Source organism: Salvelinus fontinalis, chromosome 5 (genome assembly GCF_029448725.1).
Source record: "Salvelinus fontinalis isolate EN_2023a chromosome 5, ASM2944872v1, whole genome shotgun sequence".
Classification (NCBI taxonomy): domain Eukaryota; kingdom Metazoa; phylum Chordata; class Actinopteri; order Salmoniformes; family Salmonidae; genus Salvelinus; species Salvelinus fontinalis.
In genome coordinates, this window is record NC_074669.1 from 22,576,496 (window position 1) to 22,599,371 (window position 22,876).

The 22,876-nt window shown below is 43.0% G+C and overlaps 1 protein-coding gene across 3 annotated transcripts; it reads right to left on the reverse strand.

Moving 5' to 3' along the window:
• Positions 1-19: 19 nt before the first annotated feature.
• On the reverse strand, positions 20-20,830 carry LOC129855319 (protein Hook homolog 1-like). Of its 3 annotated transcripts, XM_055922848.1 has the most exons (22): positions 20,648-20,830; positions 11,929-12,011; positions 11,632-11,704; positions 11,241-11,291; positions 10,943-11,075; positions 9,992-10,059; positions 9,685-9,747; positions 9,305-9,388; positions 7,988-8,151; positions 7,759-7,899; positions 7,248-7,449; positions 6,915-7,025; positions 6,692-6,779; positions 6,310-6,382; positions 6,092-6,232; positions 5,930-6,017; positions 5,743-5,774; positions 5,409-5,491; positions 5,215-5,315; positions 4,975-5,076; positions 4,744-4,812; positions 20-4,601 (listed from the first exon to the last, which is right to left on the reverse strand). In XM_055922848.1, exons 1-22 carry the CDS (start codon positions 20,717-20,719, stop codon positions 4,443-4,445), a joined length of 2,181 nt encoding a protein of 726 aa, XP_055778823.1. In that variant the 5' UTR covers positions 20,720-20,830; the 3' UTR covers positions 20-4,442. The 3 variants fall into 3 exon arrangements, with proteins under 3 accessions (XP_055778823.1, XP_055778824.1, XP_055778825.1); XM_055922849.1 differs by lacking the exon at positions 11,632-11,704 and having other exon boundaries at positions 20,648-20,737; XM_055922850.1 differs by lacking the exons at positions 11,632-11,704; positions 20,648-20,830 and adding an exon at positions 12,221-12,374.
• Positions 20,831-22,876: the final 2,046 nt, after the last annotated feature.

The following is a 22,876-nucleotide window of genomic DNA, read 5'->3' on the forward strand; positions in this document are numbered from 1 at the left end:
TTCAAAAGTTGTCACTGCGTTTTTGCTTCATCAGAGAGGAACAATATTTAATCTAGGAGCTGGTTTCACAAATGTAGATTAAATGCATCCAGGACAAGGTTAGATTCTGGTTTAGTTAATCCACATTTCAATATTTCATAGCACAACAATAACATTCGAGGTCTGTGAAAGCAGTTATAAAATCCCAAGCTGGTGTTTGAACCCTCATTACAGTAGTGCTATATAGACTATTATACTGTTGATTCCCTTCTACTCATCCAGACACAAGACACAGTGCCTTCATAAAGTATTCACACCCCTTAACTTTGTCCACATTTTGTTGTTACAGCCTGAATTTAAAATTGATTAAATTGAGACTTTGTGTCATTGCCATACACATAATGTCAAAGTGAAATTATGTTTAGACATTTTTACAAATTAATAAAAAATGAAAAGTTGAAATGCCTTGACTCAGTAAGTATTCAACCGCTTTGTTATGGAAAGCCTCAAATATGTTAAGGAGTAAAAATGTTCTTAAGTCACAAATTGCATGGACCCATTATGTGCAATAAGTGTTTAACATGATTTTTGAATGACTACCTCATCTCTGTCCCCCACACATTCAATTATATGTAAGGTCCCCTCAGTTGAGCAGTGAATTACAAACACAGATGCAACCACAAAGACCAGGGAGGTTTTCTAATGCCTCGCAAAGAAGGGCAGATGGCAGATTGGTAGATGGTAGATGGGCAAAAAAGAAAGAAATTGCAGACATTGAATATCCCTTTGAGCATGGTGAAGTTATTAATTACACTTTGGATGGTGTATCAATACACCCAGTCACTGCAAAGATACAGGTGTCCTTCCTAACTCAGTTGCCGGAGTGGAAGGAAACCGCTCAATGATTTCACCATGAGGCCAATGATTAACTTAAAACAGTTATAGTTTAATGGCTGTGATAGGAGAAAACTGAGGATGGATTAACAACATTGTAGCTACTCCACAATACTAACCTAAATAAGACTAAAAAGTAGGAAGTTTGTACATAATACAAATATTCCAAAACATGCATTCTGTTTGCAATAAGGCACTTAAGTAAAACTGCAAAAAATGAGGCAAGGAAATTAACTTCATGTCCTGAATACAAAGCATTAAGTTTGGGCCAAATACAACATCACTGAGTAGCACTCTTCATATTTTCAAGCATTGTGGTGGCTGCATCATGTTACAGGCATGCTTGTCATGGGCAAGGACTAGGGAGTTTTTTAAAATAAAAATAATAGAGCTAAGCATAAGCAAAATCCTAGAGGAAAACCTGGTTAACAGTAACAGACACTGGGAGACAAATTAACCTTTCAGCAGGACAATAACCTAAAACACAAGGCCAAATATACACTGGAGTTGCATACCAAGACAACATTGAATGTTTCTGAATAGCCTAGTTACAATTTTGACTTAAATCTGCTTGAAAATCTATGGCAAGACTGTCTAGCAATGATCAACAACCAACTCGACAGAGCTTGAAGAATTAAAAGAATGTGCAAATGTTTTACAATCCAGGTGTGCAAAGCTCTTAGAGACTTACCCAGAAAGACTCAATGCTGTAATCACTGCCAAAGGTGATTCTAACATGTATTGACTCAGGGGTGTGAATATTTGTAAATGAAATTCAATAAATTTCCAAAATTCTAAAAACATGTTTTCACTTTATCATTATGGGCTATTGTGTGTAGATGGGTAATTTGTGTGTGTTTTTTAAAATAAATGTTTGAATTCAGGCTGTAACACAACAAAATGTAGAATAAGTCAAGGGGGATGAATACTTTCTGAAGGCACTGTAAAGGCCCAACACTGTTCCGATAGAGCTGGTGCTAAGTTCTAGTAGTCAGATCACAGTATCAAAAATAAATACCATTAAAAAGTCCTGGATTTCTGAGTTGATTGAATGATTAGTTGTTGCAGCACCAGAGATGCTTGTGTCAGTATGGCATTACAGGATGTTGACACAGGTCTGCAGTATAGACTGCTTTTGTGTAAGAAACTAGTAATGGATCGATCTGTGCTGCAATACCAACTTTTGGTTGCCAGCACCAAATACACCCATTTCTCCTGTATTCCATTTTCACTCTGGTGATTGTGAAACACAGAAGAGGAAGATCAGAGGTCAAACTCTCTTTGTAGTCCAATGGTTGATAAGATGATTGTAACATCCTTTAACTGCATAGTGCAGTTGATTCATCGTTTTGTTGTAGTATAAAAACATTATAATATCAGCTATATTCAGCATTAAAATAAGCCATCTAAAACCACATTTTTCTTATAAGCTCCAATTGTGAATAACATAGTTTTTAGCACAACCATAGACAGAATAACTCACATATATCTGACTAAATACACACCGAGTGTACAAAACACTAGGAACACCTGCTCTATCCATGACATACAGTCGTGGCCAAAAGTTGAGAATGACACAAATATACATTTTCACAAAATCTGCTGCCTCAGTTTGTATGATGGCAATTTGCATATACTCCAGAATGATATGAAGAGTGATCAGATGAATTGCAATTAATTTGCTTAGTCCTTCTTTGCCATGCAAATGAACTGAATCCCCCCCCAAAAATTCCACTGCATTTCAGCCCTGCCACAAAAGGACTAGCTGACATCATGTCAGTGATTCTCTCGTTAACACGGGTGTGAGTGTTGACAAGGACAAGGCTGGAGATCACTCTGTTATGCTGATTGAGTTCAAACAACAGACTGGAAGCTTCAAAAGGAGGGTGGTGCTTGGAATCATTGTTCTTCCTCTGTCAACCATGGTTACCTGCAAGGAAACACGTGCCGTCATCATTGCTTTGCACAAAAAGGGCTTCACAGGCAATGATGTTGCTGCCAGTAAGATTGCACCTAAATCAACCATTTATCGGATCATCAAGAACTTCATGGAGAGCGGTTCAATTGTTGTGAAGAAGGCTTTAGGGTGCCCAAGAAAGTCCAGCAAGCGCCAGGACCATCTCCTAAAGTTGATTCAGTTGCGGGATCGGGGCACCACCAGTACGGAGCTTGCTCAGGAATGGCAGCAGGCAGGTGTGAGTGCATCTGCACACACAGTGAGGCGAAGACTTTTGGAGGATGGCCTGGTGTCAAGAAGGGCAACAAAGAAGCCACTTCTCTCCAGGAAAAACATCAGGGACAGACTGATATTCTGCAAAAGGTACAGGGATTGGACTGCTGAGGAATTGGGTAAAGTCATTTTCTCTGATGAATCCCCTTTCTGATTGTTTGGGGCATCCGGAAAAAAGCTTGTCCGGAGAATACAAGGTGCGCGCTACCATCAGTCCTGTGTCATGCCAACAGTAAAGCATCCTGAGACCATTCATGTGTGGGGTTGCTTCTCAGCCAAGGGAGTGGGCTCACTCACAATTATGCCTAAGAACACAGTCATGAATAAAGAATGGTACCAACACATCCTCCGAGTACAACTTCTCCCAACCATCCAGGAACAGTTTGGTGACGAACAATGCCTTTTCCAGCATGATGGAGCTCCTTGCCATAAGGCTAAAGTGATAACTAAGTGGCTCGGGGAACAAAACATCAATATTTTGGGTCCATGGCCAGGAAACTCCCCAGACCTTAATCCCATTGAGAACTTGTGGTCAATCCTCAAAAGGCGGGTGGACAAACAAAAACACAAATTCTGACAAACTCCAAGCATTGATTGTGCAAGAATGGGCTGCCATCAGTCAGGATGTGGCCCAGAAGTTAATTGACAGCATGCCAGGGTGGATTGCAGAGGTCTTGAAAAAGAAGGGTCAACACTGCAAATATTGACTCTTTGCATCAACTTCATGTAATTGTCAATAAAAGCCTTTGACACTTATGAAATGCTTGTAATTATACTTCAGTATTCCATACTAACATCTGACAAAAATATCTAAAGACACTGAAGCAGCAAACTTTGTGAAAATTAATATTTGTGTCATTCTCAAAACTAACACAGGTATATTGTAGGGCTCAGTTAGTGTTATGTGCTAGGCTATGTGCTAAGCTAATAAAGCATGTTGGTTAGGTTTGCCAGACCAAACTCATTACCGGAGATTATAAACATCCTAAACTGTAGTGGGGCGTAAAACTGTTACCGTCTGGAGTATCAGTGAGTAGGGAACCTTGTTAGAGTAAGTGCTCATGTTCAAGTCAGTTAGTGCATGCTTGTCCCCTCTCCAGGTTCTGAGAACTAATGTGCTTAAGGTCACTTGAGTGTACATTTCTGGAAAGGAGTTAGAGATGAGCCATTCGTTTGTTTACGTCAGATGTAGGAGATCCCAGTCCTAGAGGGCCGCAGTGTCAGCAGGCCTTTGTTCCAGCCCAGCACTAACAAACCTGATTGAACTAATCATGGTTCAACATTAATAGCAGGAGCCTGTACACACGCTGGCCCACCTCAGTAGTCACCCATCCCAGGTCTACTTAGTGGTGGTGGCAGGCACGCTGACAGAGAGGTTCCTGCGGGCGGCGTTGGTGACCTGGCGCTGCTGGGTCAGGAAGGACTGACCTGGGGGCACCATGGAGGTGGAGCGACCCCCCAGACGGGCCTCAATCGCCAGCTTCTGGAAGCTTAGACTCTGAAGGGGGCGGAAGACATGCAACAGGAATGCTTATTTGAGTTGGAGCAAAAGCTCTGTATAAGTAACATTTGTAAACGGTACATTCCTGTCCTTTATTTTCAAAAGAAAATACATGTCTATTCTGACTACATGTTCTAACCTTGTTGTACCATGCTGTTACAATCAGCTTCTCTTCATACTCTCTCAGCTTTGCCTGCTCACACTCCCTCTACAGAGAGACACAGAGAAAACGAGAGAGACGATCAATACCAGAGGTTGCGAGTGCATTGTGAGGTAAGTACTATGGATCCCCATGTCAATGAGTGCCTCATGGCTAATGGTTAAGGTTAGGGTCCAAAGGTCAGAGCCAGGGGTTAAAGATCAGCGTTACCTCTAGACTGAGGATCCTCTTGTCTCTGTCCGTCAGCTGGTTCTTTAGAGCCTGGATCTCTGCTGTGGCTGGGTTCAGCTTGGGGTCCAATGCACGGATCACCTACAGCACCGAGACAGATATCATTGGTGGGAGCAGCAGCAAATAGAGCATGTTTTTTTTCTGCACTTGTTATTTTTTGTCCAGCTGCTAGTTGGATGTGAGAAGAATGAATGAATGAATGAATGATTAAGGAATCACATTGCGTGCTTTCTCCAGGTACATCTTGTATCTCTCCTCCATGGCTCTCATGTCATCATCCTTCTTCTTCAGAGCAGCCATCAGCTCATCCAGTCTCAGAGCTAAGGGACAGGCGGACAACACTCACTGGGGTTATTCCGAACTATACCGCCAGTGTTGTGGTCACGCTATGGTTGTGTTATAGTTGTACTCACAGGTCTGTGTGTTGTCTGGCTGCAAGTCCTCCAGGAGTTCCTTCTTCTTCATGATCTCATCTTGCGCCTCGTTCAGTTGCACCCTGGATAATAAAACACCTTACTTTACAAATGTCTCTGTCAGGAGGAAGTATGGCTGTGTTTATACAGGCACCCCAATTCTGATCATTTCCCCACTAATTTTGACCAATCACATCAGATCTATTCACACCAGATCTTTTTCAGAGCTGATCTGATTGGTCAAAATATCAATTAGTGAAAAAAATATCAGAATTTGGCTGCTTATGTAAACGCAGCCATAGAGGTCTCACAAAGCAGTATGGACCATACTTACATATGAGCATCCAGTTTCCTCTTCAGGTGAGACTGCAAATAAAGAGCAGTTGTAAGAGAGCGAACACACAGATACTGTTACCTCACAGCTGCTACTGTACATATGAAAGGCAGTATTATGCAATATTTAGGGTTAATGTTTGATATAGCGGTATACTATAAAAAGTTATATGTCTGGTTGAACTCACGTCATCAGTCTTGGCTCCCTGGCCCTGTAGGGCTTTCTGTAAATCCTCTACCTGCTGCTGCAGCTCAGTGACCCTCTCCATGCTTAACCTGGAAGTACATCAGACACACAAGAAGTACATCACAGTCAAACAGGAAGTAAAAAACACACACACACAGCTTACCTGTTCTCAGTGTCCAGTTCGAAATGGTTTCTGTGTGCCACCTCTAGCAGTGTCTGTAGTTCAGAGATCTTGTCATTCTCTGATCCCTCCTGCTGCACACGCAACATCTTATTCTCATGCTGGAGCCGGATAAACTTCTCCCTGTATGGACAAGGACACACACAGTTAGTTCAGTCAGTGTCTCACACACACAAAACAAACAACTATTAAATGACTACCTGTACTCTACAGGTAGGATCTCAGCAGCAAGGTTATCATGGGTTGGACTACCAGCTGGCATCCCTGCCATCCCTGTGGAGAAACAGAGCAGATCAGTAGCCATGTGTCTGTAGGCTTCAGAGAGACACAGGCGGTGTTAGAAACCATGATGCATCATGGGTAAATTGTGACTGACTGATCAAAAATAACATTGAGTAGTTATTTTTGAAGCATGGTGATTTGTAGATCAGTCAGTCTCGACTCGCCTTTAAAGTTGTCGGCAATGTCGGAAGGCGCCAACACTTTATCAACGGACCAAACCTCAACTACAGTAAATCTGTTTTCCAATCATATGCAGCACCAGTCAGTCTACATTGTCAATGTGATGGTCCAATGAGCTACCTGCTTGTAGGAGCTGGTCCTGTTGAGCCTGGTTACATCGCAGCTCCTCATTGGTCTCCTTCAGAGAGTCTCGCTCAATGATGATCCTCTGATGACCATCATCATCAGGAGACAAGTCAACAGCATTAGATTATTATTAAAACATTCCTTCCCCTAATGTGTTTGCATGTCAAGGGGACCAGGTAGGTTGGAATAGAGTTAAGTGTTAGGATCCAGTCTGTACCTCTTTCTCCCTCATCACGGCGTCATGTTTCTCTTCAAACTTCTTCTTTTCGTAAGCCAGGTTGTCTGCCCGCCGAGACTCCTCTGACAACTTCCGGTGCAGCTCCTGGACCTGGTAGGAAACAGGAAGTAGATTTAGTAAGCCCCCTGATTGGCTGTTTGCCATTCCAAAATGATGTCTCCTCAGAGACGATTTGCTAGGAAAGGGCAAAAGCTTCACAGAGTTCTGGCATATTGCTTTCCCCAACCCAGTTCTGTCAGACCCACAGGGCAGAAGGGAGGGGACACCTTTAGGAATTATTCTGTTTCTAGTATATTCTCAGGCATGTCTCACCTGTCTCTTGTATGTCTCTAGCTGTGCGCGGGCAGTGTTAGCCTTGCGTAGTTCCTCCTCCAGACTGACAGTGTTGTGCATGTAGGTCATGTTCTTCTCCTCCAGCAGTTTGACTTGTCTACTCAGATCTCCCAGGTTCTCCAGTTTACGCCTGTATGTCTCCGCTGACGCCTCCAGCTTCACAGCACGGTCCGAACAGCTCCTACACACACACACACATTTATAATTTATTGCATTTAATTGAATTTATAAAGATAAATAAATAAAACAGGCAAATCGATTAATGCAAGGACCTAAACAACACATTCTTACTGGTCTTACTGTAGGCCGTCATTGTAAATAAAGAATTTGTTCTCAACTGACTTGCCTAGTTAAATAAAGGTTACATACCCTTACCTCAAACTGACCACTTCCTCTCTCCCACTTCTACACATTCCAGGTAGTGATGCACATCTCAGAGGATCTGATGATTACAACTGAAATAAAGCACCTAGAACACCACCAGACACACCTGAGGATATCGAGTTCGTCTTTAAGTGCTCGTGACTCCTCGGCCAGGCTGGTGAGTTCGTCGTTACGATGCTGAACCTCGATCAGCTGCTTCTCCAACTCCTCACAGTGGATACGGTAGTCATCCTTAGCTGCCTCTAGCCTACACACACAGAGAGAGGCATCTGTAAGTGCTGTGATGAATAACTCTAAGCTTCGTTCCAGTGCGATGTGTTTTCACTGACACATACCTGAAGTTCTCCTCCTGTAGAGTCTCTAGCTGTATCTGTAGCTGGCTGTGTTTCCGTCCGGAGGGCGTGCTCGGGTTATCAAACGAGTCCAGCTGATTGGCTCGGTCCGTCAGCACGTCGTTCTCAGCTAATAGGCTGTTACGCTCCTCCTGAAGGACCGTCACCTGACAAGGGTCAAACTAGGGTCAGAGGTGGGCTGTGTCTCAATCCCAAAGTATGAATTAGTAGCGAGAACATTAAGGTCCAACCCTCATTTTTTACAGTTTATCCATTACGGAGGTACCACATGTCACAGATGCCTGAAGAATGGGGAGAAAGGTAACTAAAAGAGTCTTTGAGAGATGATGTGATAAGCATCAATTAATCTCTAGTGGGAAAGACCCGTTCTCTCCAACTGTTCAACAAACAAAGCATCATTATTACACCCTGAAAGTAGTGCGGTGAAGCCATACAACACCTTCAACAACATCAACATGTTGACTAATAGGTTGAAAGGCTGGTTAGTTATTCTCCCTGACACACAGTCGCTCCTCTGTTCATTAGTCATGCTTTATGTCAGAGACAATACTTGGGAATAGAATCTTTGTGTGTGAGAGTGCATTAAAAAAAATACGTAATTCAACCCAGCGTCTTCTCTCCACCTGTTCCCAAACACTACAAATGAACACACCACGTAGTTTAGATTAGTGATACGTTAGCGACAGAGAGCACGACAGGGTATAGATATTTTAATCCGCCTCGGCAACCAGCCATTAGATGTTTTTTGTCCGCCTTGACGACGAGCAGCCATGTTGACTTACCTCTCTGTGTGTCCTTGAAGAGAGACACTGGTGGTCTACTGTAACAATTCAATCTGGAGACACGAGAGGCCCATACAACATGGACTTGACCTAATCAATAACCAGTAGCAGAATTTTGTCCTGTACTATGTTTTCCCCAGCCAGGCAGAGCAGAGTATGGCAGAGAGAGCAGGTAGTGGGAGAGCAGTGGCTTAGTCTGTAAAACCACAGCCCTTCTGCTACACCAGCCACAGACAATAGCCTCTGGCATCACAGCACATAACACAGACCCAGTTTATACAGTACCAGGGTTGTGTGTGTGTGTCATTGATATTTGGCATCCTCGGCCACGTACATAGGCTTACAGTATGTGACCTTCAGATTGCAAGCCTGCCGTTATGGGCAGCCTAGCTGTGTGGAGGTGAAGGAGCTTTTTGTTTCCTTAAGTGTCCTCGTATGAACAACCTTTGAAATGTATGAATCCTTTGAGGTAATGTGACTTGTGGATTCAAATAAAGTATTTAAAATGTGTGTGTACCTGTACGTCGAGCTCCTGACAGCGCTGGGCTAGCTCCTCCTTTTCTGCCATCAGATCTGCCAGGTCCTCGAGAGCCTTCTTCAACTAGACACACACACTTAACAATACAGCTCTAAAGCCTACTTCAGCAGCTCCAAAGAGAGACGAGCAATATCGCAGTACTAATTAAAGAGTCTAAGACAAGCAGTCAACTTTTGAGAGATAAGCAAACAACAACAACTATAATAAAGACAACAGCATTCTATTAGATGCCTAGCACAGTGGATCTCCTCTCTCCTCTTGTTCCAGGTCCTCCAGTGTCAACATTAGAGAGATATGAACTGTCAGCAACAACACTATAGACTATTACATGCCTAACACAGTGGATCTCCTCCTCTCACCTGTGATTCTACGTCCCCCGGTGGCTCTGCTCCAAACTGGGCCATGTTCTCTTTACTCATCAGCTAACAGAGAGAGAGCGACATGGTACAGGTTTGGTTAGAGCCAACGTCAATCCTACTCATTCACACGCCACAAGTGTTCTAAAATGACTTTCTAAAGCCAAATAGATGTCATGACATGTACTTTAACAACATCACAGTATTGGTAACTGGCTTTTTTAACAAAAATTGGCAATTTTAAGATCCTACCGTGCATGACAAACTATTTGAAATCAGAGAGAATGGCCCTGGTCAGGCCTAGACTTACCTCCTGAAGGGCTGTCATCACCACATGCTGTACAGACTCCTCCAGAGTCATGATGATCTGTATGTACTCTGGAGAGGAAGCGAGGAAGAGAGAGAGAGAGGAAGGAAGGGAAAGAGAGGATTACACACTAACACACTTTCTGTTTTGGGTGCCAGTCTGTTTCAGATTGAGCAGACTCCGTCGTTGTCTTGACAAAGCAACAATATAGTTTGTTGAACTATTTTAGTTCAGCCTCTGTGACTGCACCATGTGTGTGTGTGTGTGTGTGTGTGTGTGTGTGTGTGTGTGTGTGTGTGTGTGTGTGTGTGTGTGTATATACAGTGCATTCGGGAAAGTATTCAGACTTTTTCCACATTGTTACGTTACAGCCTTATTCTAAAATTGATTAAAACAACAATTTTCCTCATCAATCTATACACATTACCGTTGATTAGAGTCCACCTGTGGTAAATTCAATTGATTGGACAGGATTTAAGGTCCCAGAGTTGACAGCGCATGTCAGAGCAAAAACCAAGCCATGAGGTCAAAGGAATTGTCCGTAGAAAATAAAAAGCTGTGCAGTGACACTCCCCATCCAACCTGACAGAGCTTGAGAGGATCTGCTGAGAAGAATGGGAGAAACTCCCCAAATACAGGTTGCCAAGCTTGTAGCGTCATACCCAAAATGACTCACGGCTGTAATCGCTGCCAAAGTCTGAATACTTATGTAAATGGAATTTAAAAAAATTGTATTTGTAATAAATTTGAAATGTCTGAAAACCTATTTTTGCTTTAACATGATGGGGTATTGTGTGTAGATTGAGGGGGAAAAACTATTTCACCAATATTAGAGTAAATGTAGAAAAAGTGAAGGGGTCTGAAAACTTTCAGAATATACTGTGTGTGTGTGTGTGTGTGTGTGTGTGTGTGTGTGTGTGTGTGTGTGTGTGTGTGTGTGCGCAAGCGTAATACCTTGCTTGCGTTCACATTTGACAGCACAGCCCAGTGTGAGCTGCAGCAGTCGTCCCAGTTCTACAGGGTCTGAGTGTTCTGCCACCTTCACCAGGTCTGGCAGGGGAAACTCCTGGATCTGCTGGCTCAGGACCTAGTGACATAGAAAGAGAATATAACAGTTATAAATAGACATTAAACCGTTATTACCTGGACCAGGTCTGGGACGGAGAAGTCAGATCTGCTGGTTCAGGACCTGGTGACATAGAGAGAGAATAGAACCAGACATAAAGGGTTTTAAATCAGTGCTTCTACTGACCTCATTGTAGTAATCCACCATCATCTGAAGGATCTTCTTCAGGTTGTTTATCTGGAGAAAGAAGTTACACACTCATCACTACATAAACAAAGTTTACACCTCAAATAATCTCATCACAGTGAGCTATGGAAACATTTAGAGTGAGTCTGATCTGGAGAGGATATATCTGACAGGCCAATGGCTGGCTAAAATACTGACAGGGCCAGCAGAGAGCAGTCACACTGGCTTTTAGGTCAGTAGGGGAGGGAAAGAAGGAGGGAGAGGGGAAGGAGGGGTGGAAGCAGAGAGGAAGGAAGGAAGGATTGCAAGGGAATTAGGGATGGAAGTACAGAGAGAAATAGGGAGGGGAGAGAAGGGATGGACAGAAAGAGGTAAGTATGGAGTTCAGCACCTTCAGTCTCCAGTTATTCCCAACATCTTCTTTAATGCGACCAAGCCAACTCTCACTGAACCATGCTGGATCTCTGCATTGCACAACACACACACATGCATAAGCATTGGACAAAAAACGGCTACTAAACAACCGTATTCAAATCAGAAAATATCCAACCCCAGAATCTGACTGGGCTTTATAACCGACTCCAGTGTGTTAAATATTCAGCCAGGGTAAGACTGTCAGTATAAATTCATGTCTCTGAAGCCTGGACATATACTGTGAATTGTGTGTATGTGTATACATGTGCCTCACATCTGATGCAGGGCCTGAGAAATGGCAGCTCCAGTGGTCAGCTCTACAGTCGTACATGGTGCTGCAGTGTTGAAGGTCTGGAGCTGAGGGTGATACAAACAGGGAGAATAGCACAGGTTAGAGTAGAGACCGAGGAGAAGGGGAGACGCTGGGACAGGAATGAGAAAAGGGGGAGGCAGTTGGAGACACTGATATCCATCTCCATTTGCATTCATCGTATAGCATCAAGTTGCAAAGCTGTCGTGAACCATCAAATACATGTCATGGGTGAGCAGATAGAAAACAGACAAACCTTGGTCAGAAAGAGAGAAAGCTTGTGTGTATTGAGACCGAGAGACAGGCCCAGAGAGAGATGCTTCTAAGCTCTGCTACGGTGGATTTGTGAATAATTCACCCTCCAGGACTGTTCTCCATGGTGTCAGATGACCACTAGCCTCAGCGCTCAGGCTTCGCTCACGAGGTGAAAGCCTGTGACAAAGGTTGAGACCTCTAATTGTAATCAGTAATGTAACTTTTGGATTATCCAAACTCAGCAATGTAAACTGGTTACTTTCACTTACTTTTTGATTACTTTCCCCTTAAGAGGCATTAGAAGACAAAAAGTATCCATCAAGCCCATTGTGTGTGGTCAGACTCGCTCAGTTGGAACAAACTTAAAAATGTGCTCCTTTTTTATGCTGAATTTAATTTAATTGAGAAAACAGTGGTGCTGAGTGATTAACATACATTTCGGGGGATTTCGGTTATTAACAGTTGTGTAGTGGATGGTATACGCAGCAGGTATACAACGTATACCCACTCAGTAGCGATGCGTGTGTAAAATCACTGGGGGAGCCAAGCCGATTCTGATGGTTGGATTATAATCATTGGTCAGTACAGAGAATTAAGTAAAACCACAAGTCCAAATCCCTATCTCCATCTCCATCCATGGCTAATGGAAAGGCCCAATTTTAGCTAGCTGGTTCGCTAGCCACCGGAGGACAACAACACAATGAGATACAGCAATTCAAGTTTGTCAATTATGTATGCCCTCAATGGGATTTGATAGGAGTGACACCAAAATCCAAGCTGGCTTCCCATGACACTTTTTTTTGTTGTTCACAGTTGAGCTCACTCAGTTTAGCTCGGCAACAATGTCATCCTCGTTTGGACCAGACAGATACACGTATTGAGACCGGGGGGCTGTTTCACTGGCTCGGATGCTTTCTACTGTGAGATGCATTCAGCCTCTTGCAAATTGAAAGAAAATTATGAAACACAGATAGACGAAAGATAAAATATTTTAGTTTTTTTTATTGGTCCATTTTTTGGGGAAGCCTGGATTCCCTTGGCATCCAGCCTATTTTAGTTTCCCATACAATAAAAACAGTGTAATCCATTTGATAAACTTTATTTGTAGATACGATTAGTAATAGAGTTATAGTAAATATTAAAGTCCAGTTACAGCTTCTTTTGACAAAGTAGAAACCAAAAATATAATAATAATATAACCAGCCAGGTGCACAGGTGAAATGATTTGCTGTATTCCTAAACAAAAGCACCAGTGCATGAACAATTGTAAAGGATGAATTGCATAAAGAAATCTGTAGAAAAATATTCATGACAAGATATACAACAGTAATTTGTTGATTGTATCAAACACTGTGTTTCGCTCTTATACACGTGACTTAACGCATTAATCAATCTCGTCTTCTCTTTATGCTTCGGATCCACAGTCAGAACACAGCTTTGGGCTTCGCATGCGCAAGCCCCATAAACAAATCGATTGCACTGCACACAGTTTATGGGCCTTGTTTCCTGTGCACCTGCCGCATGTTTCGCATAATCTCTCTGAAGCGGTTGCATGGCATGGTGAAAGTCCACCTCATACCTATCAGACGAAAAAATGACTCCACATCCATGCTCTTTCCGCTGTAGGCACCGCGGACATCCAGTACAAGAGTGCAATAAATGCTTTGAGTTCATCCATAGATATTTCCCACGTTGCCCCGAAATTAGCCGGTTTGCTGGCTAGCGTTGGTGTTTCAGCTGCCCACGTTTTTGCGGTCATCAGCTATTCCTCTAGCTCGATAATCTACCGGCACTTTTGTGCAACGCGACTCGGACCGGAGCATTCCGGGACTTTTTTTCTCTCAGTTTCCCCGGATTCCAACCGCAGCCTCTGGACACTTGCACCTTGATTTCGCAGCTAGCTAGCTGCATACCGTGTGACTATTGGCTTACGTCGACCCCGGAGCTAACTCAAATCATGCTGGAGCTAGCCAGCTGAGGAGTTCCATCACCATCCGGACCCGCTTCTTTGTTGCTGCTGCAGATACGGAACCCCACCGGGCCTTCACGACTGACTGCCGACGTTATCTGCCCGAGGGATTTATCCAACCGGCACCTCCGTCCCGGCGTTACCTGAACGCTCATCTGAGGCCCGCTAATCGTTAGCTGTCTTATCGGCTGCTATCTGAACAAAACCCCACTACACGGAACCTACCGACGGAAACGCACGAGGTATCTACAAACAGACCTCCATCCTATGCTGCTACCGATAGCCATATACCCGGCCAGCTGTCTGGATCGCCACGACCCCAACCAACCTCTACTCACTGGACCCTTATTTATCACTCGATTAAGCTTGCCTCTCCTTAATGTAAATATGCCTTGTCCATTGCTGTTCTGGTTAGTGTTTATTGGCTTATTTCACTGTAGAGATTCTAGCCCTGCTCTCTATACCATATCCAACCCTGCAGTTCCACCACCCACATATGCGATGACATCACCTGGTTTCAATGATGTTTCTAGAGACAAGATCTCTCTCATCATCACTCAATACCTAGGTTTACCTCCACTGTATTCACATCCTACCATACCTTTGTCTGTACATTATTCCTTTAAACTATTTTATCGCCCCCAGAAACTTCCTTTTACTCTCTGCTCTGGTAGCTCTAGGCGACCAATTCTCATAGCTTTTAGCCGTACCATTATCCTACTTCTCCTCTGTTCCTCTGGTGATGTAGAGGTGAATCCAGGCCCTGCAGTACCTGGCTCCACTCCTATTCCCCAGGCGCTCTCTTTTGATGACTTCTGTAACCGTAATAGCCTTGGCTTCATGCATGTTAACATTAGGAGCCTCCTCCCTAAGTTTGTTCTGTTCACTGCTTTAGCACACTCTACCAACCCGGATGTTTTAGCCGTGTCTGAATCCTGGCTTAGAAAGACCACCAAAAATTCAGACATTTTTATCCCCAATTACAATATTTTCAGACAAGATAGAACGGCCAAAGGGGGCGGTGTTGCAATCTACTGCAAAGACTGCCTGCAGAGTTCTGTTATACTATCCAGGTCTGTTCCCAAACAATTTGAACTTCTACTTTTAAAAATCCACCTCTCTAAAAACAAGTCTCTCACCGTTGCCGCCTGCTATAGACCACCCTCTGCCCCCAGCTGTGCTCTGGACACTATATGTGAACTGATTGCCCCCCATCTATCTTCAGAGCTCGTGCTGCTAGGTGACCTAAATTTGAACATGCTCAACACCCCAGCCACCCTACAATCTAAGCTTGATGCCCTCAATCTCACACAAATTATTAATGAACCTACCAGGTACCACCCTAATTCCGTAAACACGGGTACCCTCATAGATATCATCCTAACAAACTTGCCCTCCAAATACACCTCTGCTGTTTTTAACCAAGATCTCAGCGATCACTGCCTCATTGCCTGCATCCGTAATGGGTCAGCGGTCAAACGACCTCCACTCATCACTGTCAAACGCTCCCTGAAACACTTCAGCGAGCAGGCCTTCCTAATTGACCTGGCCGGGGTATCCTGGAAGGATATTGATCTCATCCCGTCAGTAGAGGATGCCTGGTCATTTTTTTAAAATGCCTTCCTCACCATCTTGAATAAGCATGCCCCATTCAAGAAATTTAGAACCAGGAACAGATATAGCCCTTGGTTCTCTCCTGACCTGACTGCCCTTAACCAACAGAAAAACATCCTATGGCGTTCTGCATTAGCATCGAACAGCCCCCGTGATATGCAACTTTTCAGGGAAGCCAGAAACCAATATACACAGGCAGTTAGAACAGCCAAGGCTAGCTTTTTCAAGCAGAAATTTGCTTCCTGCAACACAAATTCAAAAAAGTTCTGGGACACCGTAAAGTCCATGGAGAATAAGAACACCTCCTCCCAGCTTCCAACCGCCCTGAAGATAGGAAACACTGTCACCACCGACAAATCCACTATAATTGAGAATTTCAATAAGCATTTTTCTACGGCTGGCCATGCTTTCCACCTGGCTACCCCTACCCGGGACAACAGCACTGCCCTCCCCTCTGCTACTCGCCCAAGCCTTCCCCATTTCTCTTTCTCCCAAATACAGTCAGCTGATGTTCTTAATGAGCTGCAAAATCTGGACCCTAACAAATCAGCCGGGCTAGATAATCTGGACCCTTTCTTTCTAAAACTATCTGCTGAAATTGTTGCCACCCCTATTACTAGCCTCTTCAACCTCTCTTTCGTGTCGTCTGAGATACCCAAAGATTGGAAAGCAGCTGCGGTTATCCCCCTCTTCAAAGGGGGGGACACCCTTGACCCTAACTGCTACAGACCTATATCTATCCTACCCTGCCTTTCTAAGGTCTTCGAAAGCCAAGTCAACAAACAGATTACCGACCATTTCGAATCACACCACACCTTCTCCGCTATGCAATCTGGTTTCAGAGCTGGTCATGGGTGCACCTCAGCCACGCTCAAGGTCATAAACGATATCGTAACCGCCATCGATAGGAAACAATACTGTGCAGCCGTATTCATTGACCTGGCCAAGGCTTTTGACTCTGTCAATCACCACATCCTCATTGGCAGACTCGACAGCCTTGGTTTCTCTAATGATTGCCTCGCCTGGTTCACCAACTACTTCTCTGATAGAGTTCAGTGTGTCAAATCGGAGGGTCTGTTGTCCGGGCCTCTGGCAGTCTCTATGGGGGTGCCACAGGGTTCAATTCTTGGACCGACTCTCTTCTCTGTTTACATCAATGATGTCGCTCTTGCTGCTGGTGATTCTCTGATCCACCTCTACGCAGACGACACTATTCTGTATACTTCTGGCCCTTCTTTTGACACTGTGTTAACAACCCTCCAGGCGAGCTTCAATGCCATACAACTCTCCTTCCGTGGCCTCCAACTGCTCTTAAATACAAGTAAAACCAAATGCATGCTCTTCAACCGATCGCTGCCTGCTCCGGCCCGCCTGTCCAACATCACTACTTTGGACGGCTCTGACTTAGAATATGTGGACAACTACAAATACCTAGGTGTCTGGTTAGACTGTAAACTCTCCTTCCAGACCCACATCAAACATCTCCAATCCAAAGTCAAATCTAGAATTGGCTTCCTATTCCGCAACAAAGCATCCTTTACTCATGCTGCCAAACATACCCTTGTAAAACTGACCATCCTACCAATCCTCGACTTCGGTGATGTCATTTACAAAATAGCCTCCAAAACCCTACTCAATAAATTGGATGCAGTCTATCACAGTGCCATCCGTTTTGTCACCAAAGCCCCATATACTACCCACCACTGCGACCTGTACACTCTCGTTGGCTGGCCCTCGCTTCATACTCGTCGCCAAACCCATTGGTTCCAGGTCATCTACAAGACCCTGCTAGGTAAAGTCCCCCCTTATCTCAGCTCGCTGGTCACCGTAGCAGCACCTACCCGTAGCACGCGCTCCAGCAGGTATATCTCTCTAGTCACCCCCAAAACCAATTCTTCCTTTGGACGCCTCTCCTTCCAGTTCTCTGCTGCCAATGACTGGAACGAACTACAAAAATCTCTGAAACTGGAAACACCTATCTCCCTCACTAGCTTTAAGCACCAGCTGTCAGAGCAGCTCATAGATTACTGCACCTGTACATAACCCATCTACAATTTAGCCCAAACAACTACCTCTTTACCTACTGTATTTATTTATTAATTTATTTTGCTCCTTTGCACCCCATTATTTCTGTCTCTACTTTGCACTTTCTTCCAATGCAAACCAACCATTCCAGTGTTTTTTTAGTTTTTATTTTACTTGCTGTGTTGTACTCACTTCGCCTCCATGGCCTTTTTATATTTTTATTTATTTATACATATATCTGTTTGCCTTCACCCCCCTTATCTCACCTCACTTGCTCACATTGTATATACTGTAGACTTATTTTTTTCACTGTATTATTGACTATATGTTTGTTTTTACTCCATGTGTAACTATGTGTTGTTGTATGTGTCGAACTGCTTTGCTTTATCTTGGCCAGGTCGCAATTGTAAATGAGAACGTGTTCTCAATTTGCCTACCTGGTTAAATAAAGGTTAAATAAAATAAAATAAAAAAAAACGTACTGTTTCCTTTTCTGTGCGCATGAGCAACAGTCCAATCTCTGATGGGCTGCAACATCTTCATGTCACATAAACTTGTCACTCTTCTACCCTAACCGTGCCACTCTCCCAGACTCCTGTCTCGCCGTGGCAGTTGGGATCACTCTCTCCGTTAGCTCTGTTGTGGTTTTTCTGCGGCGAGGCTCAGGCAGAGGCGGAGGCTCAAAGTCAACATCAGATGAAGAGTCTTCATCAGCAACGTCAATTTCAAGCTCAATATCTTTTGATAAAAGGATTTGATAAAGTGATGCTCCTTTCCCTGCATCTGTCAATTACAAGATGAGCCCATCTCTTCATGTACAATTTGATAACTGATAAACCTAATATTATCACTCATCAGATTATTGTAAATGTAATAGTCTATAGGCTAACTCTTATTATGTGTGAAATTAGTTTCAGTATAGTTTAGGTGTAGTTTCGATGGGCCAGCGGTGCAAGTTGACTGGCATCATTTGTTTCCCGCTCATAAACTTGAATAGCGTCAAAGATATGTTTTAAATTATTCTAAAGGCCTACTGCAACATGTAGCATGTTTTCGCGTCTGTTACAATACATTTGGTTAATAATAGTCACAGTCAATAAAACAGTCCCATAACAGTTTATTTTTACAAAGTAAAATGTAAAAGAGAATGGTATCAACCCGCATGGCTCGCGGTCAAATTATTTTCTGTAAATAGGCATAACAAACTCATCATTACACTATTATATTTCTAAATTAAAATCAACGTCTTCGCCCTCCTTATCACTCAGTTAGGCCTAATTTAAATAAAATTGTGAGATTAGGTGCACAATTATCTCCCCTTCATCCATTTGTCATTCATTCAGTGAGGAGAGAGAGATGCATTAACGCCTGGCTGGGTACCAAAGTCCTACAGCACATTGTCTTGGCAGGTTAAATAATTGGGAATAGGTGTGAAAAAAAAGCTGTCCATATCGACAATAGTAAATAGGAGAGAACAGGTGGGTTTCCAAATCAACACAAGTGACCCATTTCCTGATTCCTTCAGCCCCAACACTAACCTAGCTCTCTTCAACCATTCTCTCTGTTGGGTTTTTAGCGGTTAGCTTTGCCCACGGCTAGCTCCGTGTGAACTACAATTCCGACACTGTGTTAACATTTAGAAAGGTAAAAAATGATCACTTGAAAAATTGTTTTCGAAACATACGTTTCATATCAGAAAGAAATAATTATTCAAATAAAAAAAATACACTTACTGTAGCAGATTTGGGGCGGCAGGTAGCCTAGTGGTTAGAGCGTTGGACAAGTAACCGAAAGGTTGCAAGACCGAATCCCCGAGCTGACAAGGTAAAAATCTGTCGTTCTGCCCCTGGACAAGGCAGTTAACCCACTGTTCCTAGGCTGTCATTGAAAATAAGAATTTGTTCTTAACTGACTTGCCTAGTTAAATAAAGGTAAAATAAAACTTGCACAGATCCATATGCTGTGTGCCTCTAATTGACAAACTACCCTTCCTGCCCAGTTAGGCTTACGCGCAGGTAGCTAATTAACACAGGTGGTCGCCTGTCTTCTGTCAACAACCGATGTAACATGGAGATATGGCCGTGTGGGAACACTAACCATAACCCTATAAAAGGTGTGTAGTTATTGAACCTTTTGTTTTATGAAAAATATAACATTCTCACTGACATGAAAGATATGTTTCCAAAACCATACCGTAAGAGATGTGTTTAGACCAGCAGATCAACTGATCCAAAATGTATGTTTCGAGATAGAATAGTAGAATACAATTATGGAATTTGGTTGTGCATCAGCATTTTTTCCTCTTATGTCACTGACAGTCACTCAATTAGACCATGTCACCTAACATTATAAAACTGCACATTTTTCTCTACATCCCATGGCAAAATGTGTAGAACTGCAGGTAATTAAAATACTTTAAATTGTTTCTCTCTGCTGTCAAGAGGGCTCCTAAAATGTTTTGCTTGCAACACCATTTAACTTAGGGCCCCCAAAAAACTAGGACCAGCTGTGACTGCATGTGTGTATGGATGTGGGTAAACAGAGCAGTGAGCCACTGCGGCCAGTCATGATGACTTCAGATTTTTTGTGGCCCCCACCCCCATCAAAGTTGCCCATCCCTGGTTTAGAGCAAGCGTCGTGGCTCTTAAAGCGCATCCTCCCCCTCCCTAGCCTAAAGGTTAGCGTTTATGAATGGGCAAACACTAACCTACCTGCCATAGGTAAACGATACCGTCATCGGTAAAACAGTAGACATTCATGCAATCAGACGCTTTTTAGAGCGCTCTCTGAATGAACAGAGGACATCATTGACATACTTACCCATATAGCAAGGCTCTCACACAACACCACTTTGTCAGTCTCCATTTCTCCGCGTCGGGTATGGCTAGACATTATTGTTCACTGCACCTGTCAACAACAACGCGGTTTCCCTTCCCTCTGCATTTGACCTCACCTGCGGCAATTGGATCTCTAGCGCTAACTGCGTAATGTAGGCATGTTTCCTGGTCACTACGCTGTAAAAGCCCCGTGAGTTTCTACGTGAATACCCGCCGCTTTGACGTTTTCCGTTGAGACGGATCAGGGATTGACGGGATAAATAGCAAGAACGAGGAATGAAACGCCTATGGCACTGAGTTGGCTGTAACAGACAGACCAATCAGATTGAATATCCGACTGACTGACAGTCCTGTGGGGATACGATGGAGCCAGTCACATAGCAAAATCAAATGTTTGTTAACCTCAATTATCTGAGATAGTTTCTCTCCCTATTTCAAGATTTCTCCTCGACCTCAACCATAGTAAAAAGAGTCATGTGAGGAATTAACTTTTTTATTACAAGTTAGTTTGATAAAATGAGGGAAACTCAGGTGCCTGGTCTCATGAGAAGAAAATTCCCGTCCTCCTTTACCAAACTCAGGGCCGGATTAGGCACTGTTCGCAGACCCAGATTGAGTTAAATCCTGGACTAAAAAGCACTTTAATTTGAGATTCTCTATTAAGCATGCTTAGTCCAGGAGTAGGCTTAATCTTAGTCCAGGAGTAGTCTGGGAAAATAGTATCAATACATGAATAGATAAATGACTGATATTGGCACAAGATGGAGGGAATGTTGGAACATAACTAACAGTTAGCGAAAAGATGTGCACTTAATCCAATATAAATTTATGCATAGAATTTATTACACAAGAGACAAAATTAACAAATTCTACAGAACAATGGTAAAACTAAAAATGACTCAATAAACCATACGTTCTGGGAATGCTATAAAGTCCAAAAGTTATGGGCAGAGTTAGAGAGTTGGCTGTCAGAAGGATTACAATGTAAACATACTTTTAATCCGTCTGTCTGAATATTTATGGCATAAGAGGATAACTCATCTTGAAAAAACGTATACCGGTAGTTAAAAACTGGAAATCAAACAATCCTCAATCGATAACACAATGGAATAGTCAAATTGTTTATTGTCTAAGTGTTGAAAGTATGTGGGCAACAGAGAGAAATAAAATTATGCAGTTTGAGGCCATGTGGCGAAGAGTGATGCGGGCGCTGGAGATGAGGGTGTGAGCAGGTGGGTCTGGGCAGGTGTGATGTGAATGTTAGTGAGCATCTGTATGTTGTTATTTGTATGTGTATGCTTTGTATTGTAAAAAAAATAAATATATACAGTACCAGTCAAAAGGTTGTACACACCTAATAATTCAAGGGGTTTTCTTTATTTTTACTATTTTCTACATTGTAGAATAATAGTGAAGACATCAAAACTATGAAATAACACATATGGAATCATGTAGTAACCAAAAAATATTTTATATTTGAGATTCTTCAAAGTAGCCACCCTTTGCCTTGATGATAACTTTGCACATTCTTGGCATTTTCTCAACCAGCTTCATGAGGTAGTCACCTGGAAAGCATTGCAATTAACAGGTGTGCATTGTTAAAAGTTCATTTGTGGAATTTCTTTCTTTCTTAATGCGTTTGAGCCAATCAGTTGTTGTGACAAGGTGGGGGGTATACAGAAGATAGCCCTATTTTGTAAAAGACCAAGTCCATATTTAGTTAAGAACAGCTCAAATAAGCAAAGAGAAACAACAGTCCATCATTACTTTAAGACATGGTCAGTCAACGCGGAACATTTCAAAAACTTTGAAATTTTCTTCAAGTGCAATAGCAAAAACCATCAAGCGCTATGATGAAACTGGCTCTAATGAAGACCGCCACAGGAAAGGAAGACCCAGAGTTACCTCTGCTGCAGAGGATAACGTTCATTAAAGTTACCAGCCTCAAACATTGCAGCCCAAATAAATGCTTCACAGAGTTCAATTAACAGACACATCTCAACATCAACCACTCAGAGACTGCATGAATCAGGCCTTCATGGTCAAATTGCTGCAAAGAAACACAAGCAATGGACATTAGACCAATGGAAATCTGTCCTTTGGTCTGATGAATCCAAATTTGAGATTTTTGGTTCCAACCGCCGTGCCTTTGTGAGTCTCAGAGTACGTGAACAGAAGATCTCCACATGTGTGGTTCCCACCGTGAAACGTG

Bases quoted from the DNA above. Each gene is read 5' to 3' on its own strand.
- LOC129855319 (XM_055922848.1), bottom strand. From the start codon at position 20,719: ATGTCTAGCCATACCCGACGCGGAGAAATGGAGACTGACAAAGTGGTG. The intron at 11,292-11,631 runs GTGCTGAACTCC...TTCTTTCTCCAG, and splicing joins GGAATAACTGGAGACTGAAG to ATAAACAACCTGAAGAAGAT. The intron at 9,389-9,684 runs GTGAGAGGAGGA...GTGTGTGTCTAG, and splicing joins CGGGGGACGTAGAATCACAG to TTGAAGAAGGCTCTCGAGGA.